The sequence below is a fragment of the Lagopus muta genome, chromosome 20 (assembly GCF_023343835.1).
Source record: "Lagopus muta isolate bLagMut1 chromosome 20, bLagMut1 primary, whole genome shotgun sequence".
Lineage (NCBI taxonomy): Eukaryota > Metazoa > Chordata > Aves > Galliformes > Phasianidae > Lagopus > Lagopus muta.
This window is the reverse complement of record NC_064452.1, coordinates 2,875,689-2,896,353: the sequence shown is the minus strand read 5'-3', so window position 1 is coordinate 2,896,353 and position 20,665 is coordinate 2,875,689. Positions and strand designations below refer to the sequence as shown.

General features: G+C 54.1%; 1 protein-coding gene across 1 annotated transcript; it reads left to right on the top strand.

Moving 5' to 3' along the window:
• Positions 1 to 1,322: 1,322 nt before the first annotated feature.
• On the top strand, positions 1,323 to 18,842 carry DOC2B (double C2 domain beta). Its single transcript, XM_048966704.1, has 9 exons — positions 1,323 to 1,843; positions 7,715 to 7,794; positions 10,190 to 10,264; positions 11,273 to 11,382; positions 15,186 to 15,312; positions 15,458 to 15,615; positions 16,170 to 16,251; positions 16,406 to 16,502; positions 17,293 to 18,842. The coding sequence occupies exons 1-9, from the start codon at positions 1,513 to 1,515 to the stop codon at positions 17,427 to 17,429; spliced, it is 1,197 nt and encodes a 398-aa protein (XP_048822661.1). The 5' UTR covers positions 1,323 to 1,512; the 3' UTR covers positions 17,430 to 18,842.
• The last annotated feature ends 1,823 nt before the right edge of the window (positions 18,843 to 20,665 follow it).

Here is a 20,665-nt window from a genome sequence, read left to right as displayed (position 1 = left end):
GGAATTTGCTGCTATTTTCTGGGCTTCGGGCCCAATTTTTGCTTCTTGCTGCCTGCACGGCATCCTGGAGGCTGTGCCCAAAGATGGAGACTGAATGTGGGAGCACCTCCAGGCCGGGCAGCACGGAGCCTCCCCTCCTCACCCTCAGCACCACCTGGCTGCACTGTGTCCAGGCAGGGCAATGACAAATTTGGATGCTTCTGGAGAAACGTTTTGCTTCCAGGCGAGGAACAAATGAGGGGAGTTTGCCGAGTGTCAGAGCGTTATGAGTCAGGGAAGTCCATTAACATTTACCAAAACCTGAATGAGAAATGGAACTTTTCATTAGACAAAGAGGTGCTGCGTCACTTTGCTGGGTTTAGGAGGAAGATCTCCAAAGAACGAAGCTTTATTTTTAGGAGACATCTGCATGCCAGGCTGCAGGAGGCTGCAATTCTGTACACATTGCCATGGGCTCTGCATGCTGTTGGGTCACCTGGTGGTGCTGCCCATGGTTAGCATGACATGGCCGTGACACCTGGAGTGTCCCCACGTCACGTCAGAGCCAGCACTGAGCTGCCCTGTCACACGCAGGGGGAACTTTTTGCACCATGCTCTCATAGCTGCTCTTTTCCAATACTCATTGCTCAAAAATCCACTCCTGGCATCGCGTGGAAGCGCATATGTATTGATGGAGCACAGGAGCTGAGGTGGAAGCACCAGTTGGAGGCAGCTCTGCCAGCATGCTGCAGCATTCTCTTGCTGCTACCTCACTGGGCAGCCTGTCCATGTCCCTGTCCCTATCCCTGCCCACGTCCATGTCCCTGTTCCTACCCCAGGAGCACATGGGGACATCACACCACAGTGCTTTTCCCTCTACCTCGCTCTGTGCCACAAGCATCCAAGCACCACGTGTTGCTCCATCCCCTGGTACAGGCGTTTCTGCAGGGGGCACAGAGAGGGCTGAGCGCTCAGCACGTGGCACAGCATCTCCTGGGCACAGCCTTGGGGCACAGGGACAACGCTGTCCCCTGAAGCCAGGTCAGCTCCATCCCAACCCACAGCTGTGGGGATGCAGCACAGCGGGGACGGGGCTCCTTGTGGTAGGCTGTGACCTTCCTTCCTTTGAGGGGCTCGGGAAACAGAGCAACCGGGAGCCAAGGGAATCGGCGAGGGCTCTCAGCCCCCCGGGGCCGTGCTGGGGAAGGGGCAGCGAGCAGATGCCCATTCCAGAGCCCGGGTCCGGCCACAGCCCTCATTCCTCCGCTGCCGGTGCCGCTTTGTTGCTAGCTGGTGACATCACCCAGAGCCCACCCCCTGCCTCCCAGCCGTCGCTCCGTCTCGCTCACTCCTTCGCAGGCAGAGCTGGCAGGATCGGGGCTGTGCGAGCGCCGGGGCGAGCGGCAGCAGCATGCGTGCGGCGGCCGAGGCTGAGGGCACGAGAACCACGTAGGAGCCCGGCGGAGCCCGTGCCCACCGCCACCACCGTCGTGGCCTCCTCGCTTCTTCGGGGACGCCGGGACAGCCGCATGCATGACACTCCGAAAAGGAGAGAAAACGACCATAAGTATCCAGGAGCACATGGCTATCGACGTCTGCCCCGGCCCCATCAAACCCATCAAGCAGATTTCAGATTACTTCCCCCGCTTCCCCCGCGGGCTCCCCGCTGCCGTCGGCCGCAGCGGTACGTTGCGTCCTGCGGTCAGTCAGCCCTCGGTCGGCCCCACCGAGACGCCCCGTGAGGATGACGAGGATGTGGACCAGCTCTTTGGGGCGTATGGCACAACGCCCGCCCCGCCGCCAGCCAAGTGCCCTCCAGCCGAGGAGGCGGTGGATCCGGAGGGCTACGAGTCCGACGACTGCAGTGAGTCGCCAAGTTGGCGCGGGGAGTTTGCGGGGTGCGGGTCTGCGGGTCGGTCCCCGTCTCGCTGACCTTCCTGGGTGCCGACTGCCTGTCATGGCATTGCACTGCAGCGGTGACAAACCCTGTGCTGTCACCGTGGTGCTGCCCTTTGGGGGGGAGGGGGACGGGGGTGGTAGCTGGGAGCATCCCTGCCGCAGCCAGGCTGGGCGCTGGACCCAAACTGGGGAAGTCTCCTGAGAGACACCAGTTGCTGCGTTTGCCGTTGCGGCCGCTTCCCTGCCTCAGCCCCGCTCGGCTCCTTGCTCTCTCCGGTGGCTGCTGGCTGGGCTTGGACTCTTTGCTTCATCCCTGAGGGGTGCTCAGCCAGTGATGGGCATTGCCCGGCTTGGAATGGCACCCACCGGGAATCGCTGCCTTCAGCCTCTGCAAACTCTTCTCACCATTTCTCACCCACTGACACAGATCTGCATCATAGGGGCTGGGGGCATCCGAGCCCAGCTCGAGCAGATGCAGGTGTCTGCAGCTCGGTTTAACCCTTCCCCACCCAAGACGTCCTTCCCACCCGGCTTAGTGCAGCTTGCAGGCTGCAGAGCAGCTGCTGTCTGGCTCTGCCAGCCCTGGTGGTTGGGGTAGCATCACTGCCCTCCAGCTCAGATACAAATCAAGGTCTCCGCTCAGCCCAGCCCTTAGGAGCCAGATCCTGCCCGGGGCTGAGCACAAAGTTTGCAGCCCGGAGGTGATGGGGGAAGCAGGCAGTGCTGCTGAGCGGTGCAGCATGCCCATCTACAGGGAAAGGGGCAGGCTGAGCTCCCACTGAGCAGATCTGTTTATGGCCCCGTGCAAGGCAGGTGCTGGCTTTTCCTGTGCCAAATGTTCCAGCCCCACCTGGGCATCTCTCCCGGCGCTGGGTGGCTGCCAGTTGGGTCCTGAGCACTGTCCCAGGCAGTGAGCTGCTGTGCCCTGTGCTGCCTGCGACCAGGGGATGCTGGGCTACGGGTGTGAGCCCCACGGAGGAACTGCCTCCTTCCCAGCCCAGAGTAGGAGTCATGTCACCCCATGAGGAGGAGCAGAGCAGCTATGTGCCCGGGGAGCTATTCCCCACTAAGCCATGTTTGTCCCAGCCAGGCAGTTAGCAGCGACTTTAACTGGATTTGGGTTATTTGCTGCTCTAATTATCAGATTGCCTTGGCTCGTGCTGGCAATAGGAATGGGGGCAGTCGGGCTGTAGGGCAGAAGGGTGCCTGGGAGCTGATGTGCTCAGGGCCACGTCGCTTCCACTGACACCCATGGGTGCTGCCATCCATGCACTGGTGGTGCTGGAAGCAGGGGGGCTGTGTGCCGGGTGCCAGCAGTGGGAGCAGCATTCCCTGCAGTGTAACAGGTGTCAGCAGCACTGCTGGGCTCCTTAGTCAGATGTGCTGGGTCCTCCCCTGGCATGGCAGGCTCTCAGCCAGGGGACAGAGCAGAGTGGCCCTGTAGGACACAAATGCATGGGGTGAGCCTATTCCTCGTCTTGGGTCAGCAGCCATCCACAAAGCCAGCCGAGGGCTTGCTGGCCCCGTTTCACCACCAGGGAGCTGGGTGGGGATTTGTGCTGATCTGAGGCTCAGCTGGGCTGGGGGGTGTCTTGCAGTCCCCCACATCCTCAGTGGGTGATTCAGGGCTGCATTAGTCACCTGCACTGCGCATTCCCTGGGACCCATCCCAGTGTGGATGGCCGGCTGGTGGTGGTGGTATAGCCACCATCCTTGGTGGGGGTGTGGGGATGGCAGTGCTGGGGCTGGAACAGCACCCATGGGCCGCCCACTGCAGTGCCCAGGTGACACCTCTGTGGGTGTCTTCAGTGCTCACATCTCCACCTTGGCCTCTGCTTTGGTGCAGCTAGGCTGCGATGTGCCAAGTGTCATTCTTTAGGGATGCTCCAGACATCATCCCAAGGGATGCTCCATTCATCACTCCGTAGAGATGCTCCCTCCCAGTGCAGCCCCACAGAGGTGTGGGGTTTGTCCCATCTCCTGTGAGTGTCCCTTCCTGAGCACAGAAGTCACAGTGCTGGGAGGATTCGAGCTGCCTCTGGTTGGGGAGATGCAGCATTTATCCAGCTTTCCCTACACATATTCCTGCCTGGTGTTATCTCCACAGCTCCAAGCCACAGCCGCCATCCCTCCCCATCCCGTTGCCCATCCACCAGCTGCCAGCCATGGTTCCCACCCCATGGAAATGAGGGGGCTCAGTCTGCAGCTCATGGCTGGGGTCGGGGCACTGGGGTTATTTAGGAAGGCTCTTCTTTATCACAAAGTTATAATTAGGGAGGCAAAGTGATAACGTGGGTATTAATTACTGGCTGCTTAAGGACGGGCAGGATAATGATGGTGTTGTGGGGTACCCAGGAGACGGGGGAAGGGGGGAGGATGCATGGAAGAGAGGCACACATTGTGGGGATGGAGATATTTACGTCTGATCACAACTCCTTCACGCATTTATAACCTTTGAATCATCTTTTCGATCTGGAGAAGGGCAAAAGAGGTTTTAGTCAGCAAACTGAACCAACCCCCACCCGGATCGGCCCAAATCACGCCGTGGTTCTGCTGGTGCTGACGGCACATGCGCGGTGTTGGTGTCATCCCCAGCATGGGGACAAACAGGGCTCTGGTCAGCATCCATCCTCCAGGAAAGGGCCAGTGCCAGCACCAGGGGCTTCCCGCATCTTTCATCTCTGTGTTTAAGATGGAGAGTAGTTTATTTTTTTTGAGGGGGGGAGGTGTTATTAATTGCAATGCTGTATTTCATTAAAGGGAGAGAGGGGGAGAGATTTGAAGGCCATCTCCAAATTGAAATTGCTGAAAGTCTAATTGCTGCTGACATCAGGGACCATTTAGTGCTGTAAAACATAATTGCATCTCTGAACTGTTCCGAGCAGATAAGTGTTCCTCTGAACACTCCTCCTGGAGAAGACAGAGGAGCTGATGAGCATCCATCAAACAGCTCCAGGAAGGAGCAGCTCCCTGCGCCAGAGCGTGCCAGGGATGAAGAAATATCCATTGCTGTCAATTTGGGGGCAAAGTGGGCTGTTGGCCAGGGGTGAACCCAGGGGCTCTCAGAACCCACCGGCTGTGGGGATCCATGGCTGCCCAGCTTGGAAATGGCACAGATCCTTTCTGTTCTTCCTGCGGAGTCATTTGCTGACATTTTGCACGGGGCTGTGAGCGCACAGAACCAGTCGCTGCCTTTCAGGACCTTTAAAGGGATCCCCGTCACAGAAGGAAATGAAAGCAATGGAAGAATGGGGACCAATCTTTTATAGCACATTAAAAAATACCCGGTTTGAAGGTTACGGAACCCGCGCCTTCTGTAAGGGAGCCCTAATCCACACAATCCCCTGCCGTCTCTTTACCGCTCCGCTCTGATCTCCCTGGCACAAAATCCATGAGCAGATTATCTTGGGAGCACCAGCACTGATAAGCAGAGGGACTTAAGGCCTTTGGGCTCCTTTTTAATTAGTCTTGTAGTGGGTTTTTGCACTTTTTCGCAGCGCGCCGCTTTGCTGGGCTTTCTAATGGCAGCGACGATGCAGAAGGTTCCTCAGTTTTGGAAGGGAAAACACCATCGCTGCTTTCCTCTGTGAGCTGTGCCCAAGTTTCTGTGCTGCTCTGGGGCCACCCGTGCCCAAAGGTCCATGGTGGAAGATGCCACGTTCCACGCAAGTCAGATTTGGTTCTCTTCCCAGCACCGTTGGTGGCACCTCCCCATCCATCTCTCCCACTTGGTGGCTGGGAAGGAGGGTCAGAACCTGCTAATGAGTTCACAGCTCCTAATGGTTGTTTTATCACTGGAGCAGAGTAATCATCATAATAATGATACCTCCTGCCTGCTGTCTGGTGAGCGCTAAGCTGCCTTTGTAACGCCTGACAAAGGCATTTATTTACATTATTTTTTATTTGCAGTCTGTGTGATTAGAGGGCAGCATTCAGAATAGTCCAGCAGAGTTAAATATGTCTGGTAACAGTGCTTCTTGCCTAATTGCTGCCCTTTTCTTTTTTAGGCACTTGCTCCCCTAATTAAAAGCACAATCCACTTCCATCTCAGCTGCGAGGATGGCTGGGAGGGGGAAAGCAATAACCACAATAACAGCAATGAAAGCAATGAAAGCAATAAAAGCAGACAGCTTGGTTTCTTGGGAATCAAAACTCACTTGCTCCTGCACTACCAAAGCCCATCGTGCGGTGTGAAGCCACAAGTGTGCATCTGCTGCAGCACTGCATGGCTGGACATGGAGCTCCATTAAGATTTCCTGACCAAATCCAGTTTCCACACCAAGCCTTTAATTTGTTTTATCAATGACCAAATCCAGCCATCCGAGCCTCTTTGTATGATCAATACCAGGGTGTGCTGTGGCTGGCTGAAGGGCAGGTGGGGATGGAGAGACTGTGATTGTGGAGGGTTCATCTTCCATAAGCAAAAGGCTGGATTTGTAAAGTTTGACTTTGGCATAAGCCCATGATTTCCGTGGTGATATTTTGGGTGGTTTGGATAGATTGGGTGGTTGGGATGGAGATGGTTTGAGTGGTTTGATGGCCTGTTGGTTTGGGTAGCAATGGTGTGGATGGATTGGGTTGTTTGATGGAGTGGGTGATGGTTTGATGGTTTGGATGGTTTGATGGTTTGTTGGTTTGGATGGTGATGGCTTGGGTGGATTGGATGGTTTGTGCGGTGATGGTTTGGGTGGCAATGTTTTGGATGGCGATAATTTGGTTGTTTTGGATGATTCGGGTGGTGATGATTTGATGGTTTGGGTGGAAGCATCTCTTGGGCTGAACCCATGGGGAACTCAGGAGTTGTGGTGTGTTCAGCCTCAACCTGCATCCCTGCCATCTTCCTGAGCCCTGCGGGTGAACTCCACTGATTTATGACTTACCTGAACTGGCAGCTAACGTGCCATGAAATTACTCCAGAGCAAAGGAGGTGCATTACTCTGGCAGAAACCCCTCTGAATATTTGCTTTCCTTTGAAGGAGAAATATTTGCTCAGGAGCAGTGATTTCTGTTTGCTAGCAAGTGAACCTGTAGCTTGCGTGCGGCCGGGCTGGAAGATGGCTGTGAAATTGCAGCACAGAGCTTTCTGTCCCCTGCATGGCCACCACCCCCGCAGAGCTGCTCTGCAGAGGCTTTGCAATGGGAAGAAAACCCCCAATTTCCTGCCACATGCTTTGTGCAATTTACCTCCTGGGCAGCGAGCCCTGCCTCGATGTTAAGCAAAATTGCTCTGTTTTTTTGGTTGTTGTTTGTTTGTTTTGGGGGGGATGCAGGATGGTAGGTTGCTCTGGCTTTTCCATTTCTTCTGTCGGTGTGACTTGCTCAGAACAAAGGGAAAGAATTTCTCAAACCCATTGAACTCCTGCTGCTGAGGTCCATGCGTTGCCCTCCTGGCCCTTCCCCTTGGACCCATGCACAGCTGCAGCCAGATTGCCAGTGCTGTAAGGGAACACTGCTCTATTTGAAAGCATTTTTTCATCTCAATCACAAAAGTATTTCCATTCTCACTGGGCTTAACGTACAGTTTGGAACTGGGAGCAGATCCCATTGGCAGAGCATTAATTTGAAGGTGTCAGCCTGAAAATACGCATGAGGGGCATGGCAGCAGTGCTGCGGGGTGCGCTGAGCATGTGTCCCCATGGTGACTTGGCCACACTGCCCAAATTTTCCCAGGAATGGGGAACAGCCCCCCAAGAGACCCTCTGCTTTGTCCCAGAGCTCACTGGACGATGCTCTGCATTCCTCCAACACTTTCATTCACCCCTTTTGCACTTGTTGGGCGAGAGGCCAGCTCTTACTGGATGTCTCTGATGAATAATGCCCCATGTCTCTCTCACAGCTGCTCTGGGGACACTGGATTTCAGCTTGCTCTATGACCAAGAGAACAACGCCCTGCACTGCACCATCAACAAGGCCAAGGTACGTATCGCACCGGGTGAGTGAGGAGCAGAGCTGCAGTGGGCATTATGGGGCCATCAGAGCCCTGCTGGAAGCACAGAACCCTTCCCCATGCCCACATCCCCTCCAGCCCCAAATCCATCCCATGCCCACATCTCCTCCAGCTCCATCCCATGCCTGCATCCCCTCCATCCCAGCCCCATCCCCATGCCTCGCTGGCTGCAGCTATTTATGTTTTTTTTTAGCAAAGCTCCCAACCCGATGTTGTTATTGACTTAACGCTGTGACCGGCTGTCAGTTTATAAATGGCTCTTTTAAATGCTGCTAATCACTGCCACAAAGTGCTCTGCCTCAGCTCCTTTGCCGTCTGCATGATTGAAGCAATTAGGGTGGGTTTTTTTTATTTTGGTTTGGTGTGGGTTGTTTTTGGTTTTGTTGGTTTTTTGGGTTGTTGGGTTTTTTTTGCACATTTCAGAGTAGAACATCCAGCAGAGGTCCTGACTGTGCCTCTGAATGCATGGAGCTTCGAGGCGCTGCTCGACTCCTGGCCTTCACCCAGCCCTGGGGCCTGGAGGGACCCCTCCCCACGAGGTTGGGAAGGGCTGGGGCTGCTGGGCCAGGATCCCCTTCCATGCCCTGAGTTTCCCTCTGTGCGCTCTGCAGCTGACCCTGCACGCGGCATCGCCTCGCTCGCCGTGCGGGACACCCCCCCACCACGCTGACATTCAAGCGTTGCAGTCCTGTTCATTTCCATTCTGCTCTCATTCTCCCATTTTTCTCTTTTATTTACATCGCCATCTGCTCGCTCTCATTTCATCTCTCGCCTGGGGAAAGCTGCCAAAACTTGACTACAAAAAGGTAAGGGCCAGGACCCCGGCGGGCGGCGCTGGGCAGGAGCTGCAGAGCTGTAGGGTGGTGCTGGGACACGCATTGCCCTGGGCTGGGCTGTGCTGCTCCAACATTTGTCTTCCTTCTTTAGTCCACCGCCCCTCAGACAGTCCTCCCTTTTCCTTTCGTTCATCCTGCTTCTCTAGTCCTGAGTCCCGTTATTGCTGTGGAGGGGGTTCGTGAGCTCTTGAAGGCACCAACCTGGATTAAACCCAACCAGCTGTGGCCCAATGGCCCTTTTCTGCTCTGCAGCCATCAAGCGCTGTGCTGAGCAGGAGCTCAGGGCTCATCCTTCCAGGGGTTGCCCTGATGGGTCTCTTTGTGCCTCAGTTTCCCTAACAGGGCACAGGGATACCTGCCTTGCCACTGATCATCCCTCGGCTCTCTCAGAGCAGTTTTATGGCTTTCCGTGCAGTGAGGATGATGGCATTGTCACCCCTGGGGTCCTCATATTACTCCCAACCTCTCACGGAGTTGGACATGGCGTTGGGACCCATTTTGCAGGCTCCTGTCACTCCATCCTCCATAGCACATCTGTTAAAAAAGCCTTTAATAGCCTCCTCAGAAGGTAATTTAATTGAACTGAATGGATGGGTGAATTACAGTGCTGCCTCTCTCTCTCCATCCATTTTCATGGGAATTTGCTTGCTCGCTTTATGATTTCATTTGCCGTGCAGCATCCGGGCAGGTGGGGCACGAAGCCTGCAGGCAGAACTCGCTTCTCTCTGCTGTGAATGAGCACTGAGCCCCAGATGAGGTGCTGAGCCCCAAATCAAGCTCTGAACCCGTGCTGGGGCCATCCCTGTGTGCCGTGAGTGCCCATGGAGCTCCGTTCTCCCTGTGCTCCCCATGGCAGTGCTGGGGAGGTGATGCGAGCTGCGGTGCTGTTGAGGCAGAGCCATGCAGCCTACATTCGCTGCTGATATTTTTATCCTGCTGGCTCTGGGTGAGAAGCCAAATCCTCTTTGCTGGGCACCATTTGGTTGCAGGGCAGAGCCCTCCCTGAAGTCAGCACATGGTCCCTGAGGCACCAGGCTCAACAAGTTGCAGATGGAGCCCAGGTGGGGCTGGAAGTGCTGTCCCATGCACATGGAGCATGCGGCCATTTACCCATCTCCTCACTCTGACCCATCCTAAAGCAGCCCCTGCTTGTGCTCTCATCCCACACTGCCGTAGGGGCACAGTTCTGCCAGCTGCAGCTATGAAACAGCCCTGCAAATCTCCCACACAGCCTGGTGGCATTTCTAGGGCTGTGATTCCCACCTGGGAACAGAAGCTCTGTTTGTTGTGCTCCTGCAGTTGCTCCTCTTCACTGTGGAATTGGCTTTGTGCAGGTTTGGGGCATTGCCCTGCCATTGCTTTCAGCCCCGTGGTTGCTTGGAAGCCACACACAAAACCCATCACCAGTTGGCACTGTGACCATGCCATGGCTGTGCCACTCCAGTGAGGGCAGGGAGCAGCAGCATAGCCACAAACAGGTTTGGGGATTGTTAGCTGCTCTAACCCTGCTCTTCACTCTCTCCCTCAGGGCCTGAAGCCAATGGATCACAACGGTTTGGCCGACCCCTATGTCAAGCTGCACTTGCTTCCCGGGGCCAGCAAGGTGAGAAGCACTCATTTCTCCCTTCCTCCCCATCACTTTCCCTGCTGGAGCAGTGAGGGTTTCCCCGCTGGGAGCAAACCGGTTCTGCTTTGCTTTGGTTTTGTCTTTCTTCTTTGGCATGTTGAGCCCCTCCGATCATAATAACGCGTGGTATCACTCGTAAGGGAAATATTTCCATCTCCTGAAGTTCAGTGCTTGCTGGAGAGAAGAGTAATTAAAGATATTGATGTGTAGTGAGAGTGCGGTGTAACTGATGGGGATGCGGAATTTAAATGCTAAATGTATGTGTGATGAATATTAATTACGCTCTCAGTTTACCACTGAAGGAAAGACCTTTTGGGGGGAGGCGTGTTTACTCGTTACGGTTCAGCCGAATTAATTCATAACGTTCAGGGCAGCAGAGGGAGTTTTTAACCACATTCTGAGTTCCGTGGGAAATAGGAGAGCTGTCAGCGCTTCCACTGCGCGCCGCTCCCCTTCTTGTAGGCACACAGCTTAGGGGGGCTGGGCAGCACTGGGGCCATGCAGAGGGGAGAAGGCACACACACCAGGGCTGAGTATCACCCCTCCACTCCAGGGCGAAGGCTCAAGGTCTGTTTTTCCTCTCCCCCGCCCCCAAAGTGGGGGTCCCACGCTCGTGGCTGCGCCTGCAGGGCTGCAGTGCTGGGAAGTGTTCCCCCCGCTAACAGAACGCATTAGAAGGAAGTTATTTACAGTTCTTATTTTGAGTCAGCCAGGGTTGGGAGCTGTGTTGGAAGCAGGAATGCAAAGCACCAGCCAGAACTGCAAATTGGTCGTTTTTTAATGAACCTGAAAAGACGTGGTATTTTTTTTTCCCACCCCCCTCTCGCTCCTGCTGTATAAATGCAATCCCTGCTCTCGCTGCCTCTGCCAAGACTCTGCTGCCTGAGCACCAGCAGGGGGGATGCAGGGCTGGGCGCTTTGGGAGAGGATGGGGGGCTCCCCGTGGGGCTGCCCAGCTCCCACTCACCTCCATCACTTTTCCAGGCAAATAAGCTGCGGACCAAAACGCTGCGCAACACTCTGAACCCCACCTGGAATGAGACCCTCACCTACTACGGCATCACCGACGAGGACATGATCCGCAAAACGCTGCGGTAGGGCCTTGGGGACCCCTGGCACCTCTCCCTGCACCACTCAATCATTCCCCTTTGGAGACATGGGTTCCTCCTGTCCCAGCTTTTGGGATGGAGCAGTGAACCGTTGCGATAAGAGACGTGCATTCGGACATATTTCTCATCATCTCTGGTTGAGGTTTGGTCCCTGTGTGCTCAGCATCGCACGGCATCACAGTGCTGGGAGAGCATCCCATGCAGGCTGGGAGATGGGGATCCGTATGCAGACAGGCCGTCATATCCTGGCCCCAACACATCATGGATCCACCCCGCAGCCGGAACCCGGCCCTGCTGCTCCAAAGCTGCCCCTGGAGCTGATGGTTTCCCCCATGCCCTCAGCGCAGCCCTGCTGGGGGAGCAGAGCCCACCTGTTGTCACAGTGTGTGTGCAGATGAGGAATTCAGCACCGCGGGTTATTATTTCACATGGAAAATATTAGTCATGCTGAAAGTGCCGCAGGCTCGCCGGGCTGGAAAGCCTCTGGTTTATTATTATTAGCGGTGGGGATTTTTTTTTATTTTTTTCCACTGAGGGCTTTGAAGTTTGCAGCCTTTCAAGCGTGGAAATCAGTTTGGGGGAGATGTTTGCTGAGATATGTGCTGAAATGCAGCAGGGAGCCCAAAGCCCCGACCCACGCCTTGCAGTGCTGGCTCCCTACACGGCTGATGCAGTGATGCTGTGCCCGGTGCTGTGGTGTCCCTTCCTGCAGGCTGCTGTGGTCAGAGCTCCACCCTGGGATGGTTTTTGTGCCAGGAGAACAGAGAGAAGCAGTGGAGCTTTTGCTTTGCCTGCAAGTGGCTCTGGAGAAGAACGGCGTTAGGGTAGAAGAAGCATACTGGCCAGGGCTGCTGCACTGCATGGGCTGCTCCTCTGCTGATACAAAGCTTTGGGTTCCCATGGCTCCATTCCTAATCTTGCATGAAGGAGCCAGCACTCAAAATTTGACTGCTTTTCATTTCCCCAAGAGCTGTTTCCCATCCTCCTCTTTCTTCTTCTCCACCTTCACAGCAGCAGGTACTGGTGAAGGAGATTTTCTTTATCCTGAGGCACGCTCAGATGAGATGTAGCTCATTACAAACAAGGCACGAGGTAGAAAGTGCAGCTTTTGGTGTAACTCCTCTCTCAGATTTCCTGCTTTTTGGAGGAAGCGATGTTTGGTCGGGCAGAAGGCGTGCATTGCAGCTCCCAATGGATATGGAGGCAGATGTGTCTGGGTGGCAGCTCTGATGGGATGGGGCCGAGGGGCTCCAGGCACATTGTTGGTGCTGGGCTGCAGAGGGGCAGAGCTGTGATTGTGGAATCCCTCCCACGGGAAAACAACAGTGTGGATCAGAGCACCGCAGTCTTTGCCTTCAAGCTGCCCAGGGAGCGCAGGGCTTCAGGGCTGCAAAAGGGCTCTCAGTGTTCCCTGCCCAGCTGGGCTGCTCCTGGCTGGGAACCCAGCACCAAACGTGGCCCTGCGGTGCAGCAGTGATATACAAGTGATGAGCAAGCAGCATTTTGTTAATGAAGCAGCCCCCTCAAACTCCTCCATCCTTCGGGTTTCAGGAAATGCAGCAGGTGGGAGGATCTTGAAAGGTCTCATCCATTCATCAAGCGAAGTCCCTGCATCCAGACCCAGCCTGAGCAGCAGGGCTGTCTGCTCTATGGGGCTGGGGGGCATGCAAGGGGCATGGGAAACCAATAGGGACATGAATGTGGGCAGAATTCGATCACCTACATTTAAATAATCCCATGTAATAGGCAGTAAATAGATCACATTGGTAATAAATACCAGAGCTGGCCAGGGACAGGATCTGATTATTCATATCTAGATATATTGGCAGAGCGATGCATTATTCATGTGCTACTCAGCGTGCCCGCGAATGCCAGGAATTCTTTGTTTAATCATGTGTTTGACAAACATCATGACTCATTACAGATATTATTCAGACAATAGTATTTGATCAGGTCCGAAAGGCACAGCACAGCTCCCTGGGCCGTGGGGTCCCAGATTGCTCTGTGCTGGAGCCATGCGGGCACTGCACTGCTGTGCTTTGTGCTCTCAGATGCAGAGCTTTTGGGATGGAGCCCAGCAATGAAACCTCACTTTGTTCCAGGGAGAGCTGGGCAGTTCCAGGCCGCTGTCTCTTCCCGTGTTCTTTATGACATGTAAGCATCATCTACGTCCTGCACATCCGCTGAGAGCTATGCAAGTTGCTATAGGGACCGCACGGGATCTTAGAGACATCTCCGGCATCCGCTGCCCGCTTTGTGCATGCAGAAAAGGGTGGGGGGCCCCAGATGAGTTCCTCACTGACCTCATCCTCCTCTTTCTGCACCAGCAATAAGGCCAGAGCCGCTCCTTATGCGGGCTGACGCCGTGAGTCAGCAGTGGGGCGGCTGGAGCTGCAGTGAGTCAGGGCCGGAGCAGTGGGAGGGCAGCGAGTGGGGATGCTCGTGGGCATCCAATACCCCATCACAGTGCTCCCACAGCCCAGAGCCCCCGCTGGGAGGTGTCAGAGCATGAGGAAGCCAGTTGTGTTGGAGGGAGAGGCACGGGGGTGATGTTCCCGTTCCAGGGCTCACGCAGGGAGCGAGGGCGGCTGCTGGATTCTCTGTTTGTCATAGAGCTGATTTTCTAACCCAGGGTATATGAATTCCATCACAACGATTCCTTGTAATAAAATTCAAGCTGGTGTAATTGCATTACGCCCATTTCCAAGGGCAGGGCTGGGTTTGGAGCTGCACTCATCTGACTCACATTTCGGCACTGATGGGGCAAGGCACCACCAGCCCAACGTGGTTCAATAGAGAAGAACCAGGGCTGGGGCTGGCAGAGCAGCAGGCTGCCTTGGCTCCTCTGGGTGCTTTGGGGAGGCAGTCAGGAGGGTGTGGGGCAGGGGCACATGTTACTCACATTATCAGAAGGTAAAATCTGCATTGGCCTGGTGTAAGAGCAGAGCTGGCTCTGCACTCAGTGCTCTCTCCCTACACACACAGGTGATTGCCTCTTGTATGGAGTTACTGCTGCTCCTCTGCTGGTTTGGGTCTTTGAAAGAAAGAGAGGGGGAAGTAGAATAAAAAATAGCGAGCCTGCATTTCAGATTCTCTTTGAGAATTCGGCTGTTTGGTGGGGTGTTTTTCTCCAGGAGTATCTATAGTAACGCTGCATTTGGGGATGGTTTTCTGGAGAGTGCTTTCCCCATGGTGAAAACCCTTGGTCTTTTTTCCCAACCCCTCTCCCTCTGCCCGCTCCCCTGGCCTGGTGCTCCCTGTGCAGCACTGCTGAGCCATCCCTCACAGCACCTCTCCAGGTCCTTGTCCTCTGGTGGTCAAACTGGCAGTGGATGAACCACCCATCCATAGTGAAACCACCCATGGATAAACAGCCCGCACATAAACCTTCCTATCCATGGATAAATCATCCCTGAAGAAACCAACCATGGAGAAACCACTCGTGGATAAACTACCCACCGATAAACCACCAACGGAGAGATCCTCCACCCGTGGATAAAACTCCCAAGAAGAGATCACCTACCCATGGATAAAACCATCCATGGAGAGATGCTCCACCCGTGGATAAACCACAGTGGGACATTTGTTCCACTGACATGGGGTTGGAGGGCACTATTTATCTGTAATTAAGCTTCCCTCTCCCAAATAAATTTCATTTACCAAAAACTGTTAAGGCCAAGAGCAGGGAAACGTTGGTGGGAGAGGAGGCAGAGGGACCCCCGGTGGTGTCCCCAGCAGCAGGGACACAGAGATAGCTGTGCTGTGCTCATGCTGCCCTGTGTCCCCAGGATTTCTGTCTGTGATGAGGACAAGTTCCGCCACAACGAGTTCATCGGGGAGACGCGGATCCCACTGAAGAAGCTGAAGCCCAACCAGACCAAAAACTTCAGCATCTGCCTGGAGAAGCAGCTGCCGGTGAGTGGGAGGGGTCACAGCGACGTCCCCATGGGGCTGCGTGACACCAAAAGCGCGTTGCAAACAGCACTGGGGCTGGTTTTGAATGCGGTGCTTGCTCATGGAGCGGGCGAGCAGCCCCAGACTGGGCTCATTCCCTCCCCAGATAGACAAAACAGAGGACAAGTCGCTGGAGGAGCGCGGCCGGATCCTCATCTCCCTCAAGTACAGCTCGCAGAAGCAGGGCCTGCTGGTGGGCATCATCCGCTGCGCCCACCTGGCTGCCATGGATGCCAATGGATACTCAGACCCCTATGTCAAGACGTGAGTGATGCTGGCAGTGCACCCCACCCTGCCCCTCCCCTGAGTGAAAATTAAGTGATCTCATTAAGGGATGCAACTCACACCCATCCCTCACCCCTTGTCCCTGTCCCCCGTGGCTCTGGCCCAAAATTCAGCACTTACAGGGATGGTGTTTGTTGGGATGATGCTACTGAGATAAAATGCAGCCTGTGGGAGTTCAGTGGTGGAGTTTGTTGGCAGAATGCTTCCAGATTCTTTAATCGCTGTTCGGGAGTGGAGACATTTATATAAAAACCCACCCCTTCTTTTCTGAATGCTCAGAGGAACAGCTCAATCCCTAAAGCAAAAGAATGAGTCCTCAGTTTTCGTGGTATTTTGGACGTAGATCGTGTCTGCAGGGGTGGAAGCTGAGCAGGCAGACAAGAGATGTTTCTCAGTGCAAACCCTGATTTTTAATGATGAGCAAGAGGTGGAAAGTGGTGCAAGCATGGGAACAGAGCCGGGGCACAGCAATGCGGAGGATGCTCCTGCTGGCTCTGCAGCTGTGTGCTGATGTGCGAGCCATTTCCTTGCAGTTATTTGAAGCCAGATGAGGACAAGAAGTCAAAGCATAAGACGGCAGTGAAGAAGAAGACGCTGAACCCTGAATTTAACGAGGTGGGTCTGTGGTTCTCACCCGATGGGCTTTTCTCAGTGCTGTGAGTGAAAGGGAAAAATAAACCAACTTGGTCACTGGGAAGGGATGGAGGTGAGCTCCGTGAGCACTGGGCTCTGTGTGCGTTCAGGCTGAGCACTCGTGGTCTCCCTGCAGGAGTTCTGCTATGAGATAAAGCATGGTGACCTGGCCAAAAAGACATTAGAAGTCACCGTGTGGGACTACGACATCGGGAAATCAAATGACTTCATAGGTGAGTGGGGCCCCTTGGAGCACCATATGTCTTACAGCTGTTGTGGAGAACAAACATTCCTTGTTTTTCTCTCCTTTCCCAATTTCTCCCCTGGCTTTTCTCCCAATGGAGAAGCTGTCCCATCTCTTCCCCCTCACTCAACACCTTCCTTTTCCTTCTCTTTGTGCTCCTGCTGCCCCCTGTGCCGTGCTGCTCTCCACTTTACCCCCCTTGCACCTTGTGTCCCTCCATCCCTGCTGCTTCTTTCATGCTTCACTTCTTCCTCTTCCCTTTCTCCATCTGAGGTTTCTCTCCTTTTCCCACTACCTTTTCTCTTCTCACGCTCATTTTTTTTAATCTCCATCTCATATGCCTGCTCCTTTTTCATCTGCTGCCCTTCTCCATCCTCCTGCTTTGTGCTCCATCCCTACATGCCTTCCTGCTGCTTTTCTGCTCTGCTTTCCTCCTCTTGTGCACCTGAGCCTCCTCTCCCCAACCCAAGCAGGCAGCAGCAGCTCATCCCCCCCTCCATGTTTCCAGATTATTTTTCCTGGAAAAAAAAAAAAAAAAATCCAATTGAACAGGGAGGTTTCATTTGTCTCTGTTGGATGTCTGGGCTTCAAAGTACCACCGAAGCGATGCTGTGAGCAGCTGTGGTGATGTATTGCTAACAGGAGCCCGATAGCTCTGCTGCCACAACTGCAAATGGGACCTGCGAGCGGGGGCCTTGGGGAGGGCTGGCATGGCTGTGTCCTGCTGTGCCCCAACGCGTCCCGTTGCACACCCACCTCTCCTCTCTGTCTCTCTCAAGGTGGAGTCGTGCTAGGGATCAACGCCAAAGGCGAGCGGCTGAAGCACTGGTTTGACTGCCTGAAGAACAAGGACAAGAAAATCGAGCGCTGGCACACGCTGACAAACGAGCTGCCGGGGGCCGTCCTCAGCGACTGAGCACCCCGCAGTGCTGGGCTCACAGGGCTGCAGGGCACAGCTCCGTGCTGGAGAGGGGAGCGCTTCCCAGGGAGCGAGGCAGAGGCCATGAGCTCTGCTCAATGGGTCCCATCCCCTGCAGCTTTTCCAGAACGCCTCTGTGCACCTTACACACACCCACAGGCATGCACACGCGTGCACACACACACGCACACACGTGCACAACCACGTGCTTGCACACACGTGCACACGCACGCACTCAGCACACACCTGCATGCACACAGGTCTGACTCCTCTCCCGAACTCGTCGCTGTACTGACTTACCTTCTCGCTGCCTTGCAATTCAGTGGCAAAAATGAATGCATCAGTCTTCGTTTGTGTATCTACTACGAGCAAAAGGCATCACTAAAACATGGGACTGTTTTACTGAGGCCGCCGTGCCCCGTTCCTGGTGGTTTGTCAGTCTTTGTGGTCTGGGCCTAAACAGTCTTTTATGCATTTAAAGCTCCTCCGTCGGAACGATTGCGTTCTCTGGTAACATGGGAAGGCTGTTGGCTTTTCTTCCAGACAATCTGTGCTCACCCTCTCTGACAACGCAGCTCGGCCTCCCTGGGATCTGCCACGAGGAATAAAGCAGGAACGGCTCCTGCTCCCTCCTGCTCTCCCTGCAAACCCTTCCCCGGAGCCTCCGAGCACACAGAACCCAATGAGGCACCGGCGGGTGAGAACTCTGCCAAATGCTGCAACTTGGCAGGAATATCAGAAGCCTATAAACCACAGTTCCTTCGGAGGATCTGCTGTGCCGTCCGGTCTCGATCTCTTCCCTCCAGCTTCAGATCCGTGTAGCCGTGTGCGCGTTGGTGTCGACGACTTCCTTTCTGAAAGCAATCAGATCTCTGGAAACCTCTGTTGACTTTTCCAAGTTCCGATAGCGTTACACCATGTTTGATATTGGAGTTGGGGGGGGGGGGGGGGGGGGGAGAAAAACGTTCATAGGGTCTTTTTTAATAACTTCATATTTGTAATGCATTCTACAGATATGCATGGATTTTACTGGGATGCCAGCAGCGTGCCCATGAGGATGCTCCTGGTGCTCCAGCCCCATGCTGCCGGGGCTGATTTTGGGGTGCGGGAGCTCATGGAAAGGCCGTCAAGAAGCGATGGGATGGAGCACATCCCACTGTGGCACGTGGGGTTCCTCACTTTGTACCGAAGCCTTTTCTAAGCAGACTGTCCGTGCATCCCAGCTGCATGCAGAGCGGTGGTCGTCGCGCCCGCCTTGTGACATGTTTGATACCGATGTTTTGCTACCATGTGAAGGCTGCAGAAATCGTCCTTACCTGCATCCTAAAGGAATTTTGTATTTCAGTATTATCTCTCTGTGTACTTTTTGTCAGATTTGTTAATATTTATAACAAGAACCCAAAATAAAAAGGGGAAAAAAGAGAAAAAACGAGGTGCAGCCTATGAGTCTCGCCTTGGCCGTACCACCTGATGCTTCTAAACCAGGGGATCGTTCTGCACCGCCTGCTCCTTTCTGCTGGCCACATCCCCAGGGTGTGAATCCAGGGGATTTCAGGGTGGCAAGGGAGGATTAGGTACCAAACCTTTAAGTTCCCATTAGGGTTGCATCGCTCAGAGGTGCTGCATCAGCAGAAGGCCACTGGGGATGAGCCATGCAATGCCCTGTGCTGCATTCAGACCACATTCTGCATGAATTGTTCCACTGCAGACATTGTGAAGGAGCAGACTTATCACCCCAGCCCTGTCCGCACTGTATCTATAGAGCTATAAATATATGGCTTTATGTATTTGTAGTAGTGGATATATACTTATATATTTATACTATCTATTTGTACTCTATATCAAAGGCAGTGTGGTTATATCAACAGTATACAGCGTGTTTATGGCATGGCTTTACAGCCATGGCCTATGGGGCTCCCCCCACCACCATCACCCCACGCTGTGCCCACAGCACCGGGCTGCATTGTCACAGCAGTGCTCACGTAACCAAACCTATTTACTTGATTAAATGAGGCAGAAGGCAGGCAGCAGGTTTTTGGCTTAAGTCACACTTTATCCCCTCCGGAATAAAGAGCTGATTATTTAAAACAAAAAACAAAAAACAAGGAGGGTGAGTTATTCAGATTAAAAAGAAAAAGCTTAAGGTGTTTCAACACAAAGCTCCTCTCTGGGGCTTTATAAAGAGGCAGCTTTTGGGAAGGGTCAACAGGTGCTGTGCTACAGAAGCACCGATGTCCTCCAACAGCTCCCAGGCACCTCCCAATGGGACCCAGGGCCTTTTGATGGCCCCCAGTGGCCCTACCTACCAGGCCCCACAGAGCACATATGTGGGGAGGGCTGTGCTGATGGGCACAGTGGTCGCCTGTGCCCCAGCAGTGAACAGGCTGGTCATCGTGGTGTCCAACTGCTACAAGAAGCTCCGCTCCCCACTGAATCACATCCTGGTGAACCGGGCCGTGGCTGAGCTGCTGGTGATGCTGGGGGCAGCTCCAACAGCCTCTCCAACACCAATGGCTTCTTCGTGTTCGGCAGGAACATGCGTGAGCTGGAGGGCTTCATGTTCTCCCTGACAGGGGAGGACACGGATCTCATGGCCTGGGTTGGGCTGGCATCGCATTTGCATTGTCTGAGCTTGCTATGAAGCCTTAAGTCACAGTGCAGGAGTCAATCAGGTATGTTTAAGTGCAGACTGCGTTAATAAACAGTAACAAAAACTTAGTAGCTCACCTTCATCTGCTTTACCAGCTGGCAGAGGGTCCCACAGAAAATGTTTCACCTCCAGCTATTACAGCTGGCACGACTGCTCTCATAGCAGGTGCCACAGACACTCACAAAGGGGAAGATCAACATGGCAAGAAAAGTTAGATACAAAGGCATTTATTTATATTTAAGGCAGTAAGGAAAGGTCACTGATCTCCCAGCAAGGCTCTGGGATCACAAGGACAAAGCTGAGCAGAGCCCCTGCCCACATGGCTGAAGCATTAACAGGAAGCAAAAGATTCCAATGCTTTTCAGAATAGAAAGAAATAAAACCCCAAAAACCTGCATGGGCTTCCACAGCTGCTAGGATGCTCTGCTGGGAATCTGAAAAGCATTGCTCACCCATGGCAGCAAACACATGGTGGGGTTAGAGGGAAGCAAAGGGAACAGCTGCACGATATTCCCCCACCAGTATGCAGCCTGCATCTTGATAAGATCAGAGCGAAAGGTAATTTGGACCAGCATACAGTGAG

Bases quoted from the DNA above. Each gene is read 5' to 3' on its own strand.
- DOC2B (XM_048966704.1), top strand. From the start codon at position 1,513: ATGACACTCCGAAAAGGAGAGAAAACGACCATAAGTATCCAGGAGCAC. The intron at 10,265-11,272 runs GTGAGAAGCACT...TCACTTTTCCAG, and splicing joins TGCTTCCCGGGGCCAGCAAG to GCAAATAAGCTGCGGACCAA. The intron at 15,616-16,169 runs GTGAGTGATGCT...ATTTCCTTGCAG, and splicing joins TCAGACCCCTATGTCAAGAC to TTATTTGAAGCCAGATGAGG.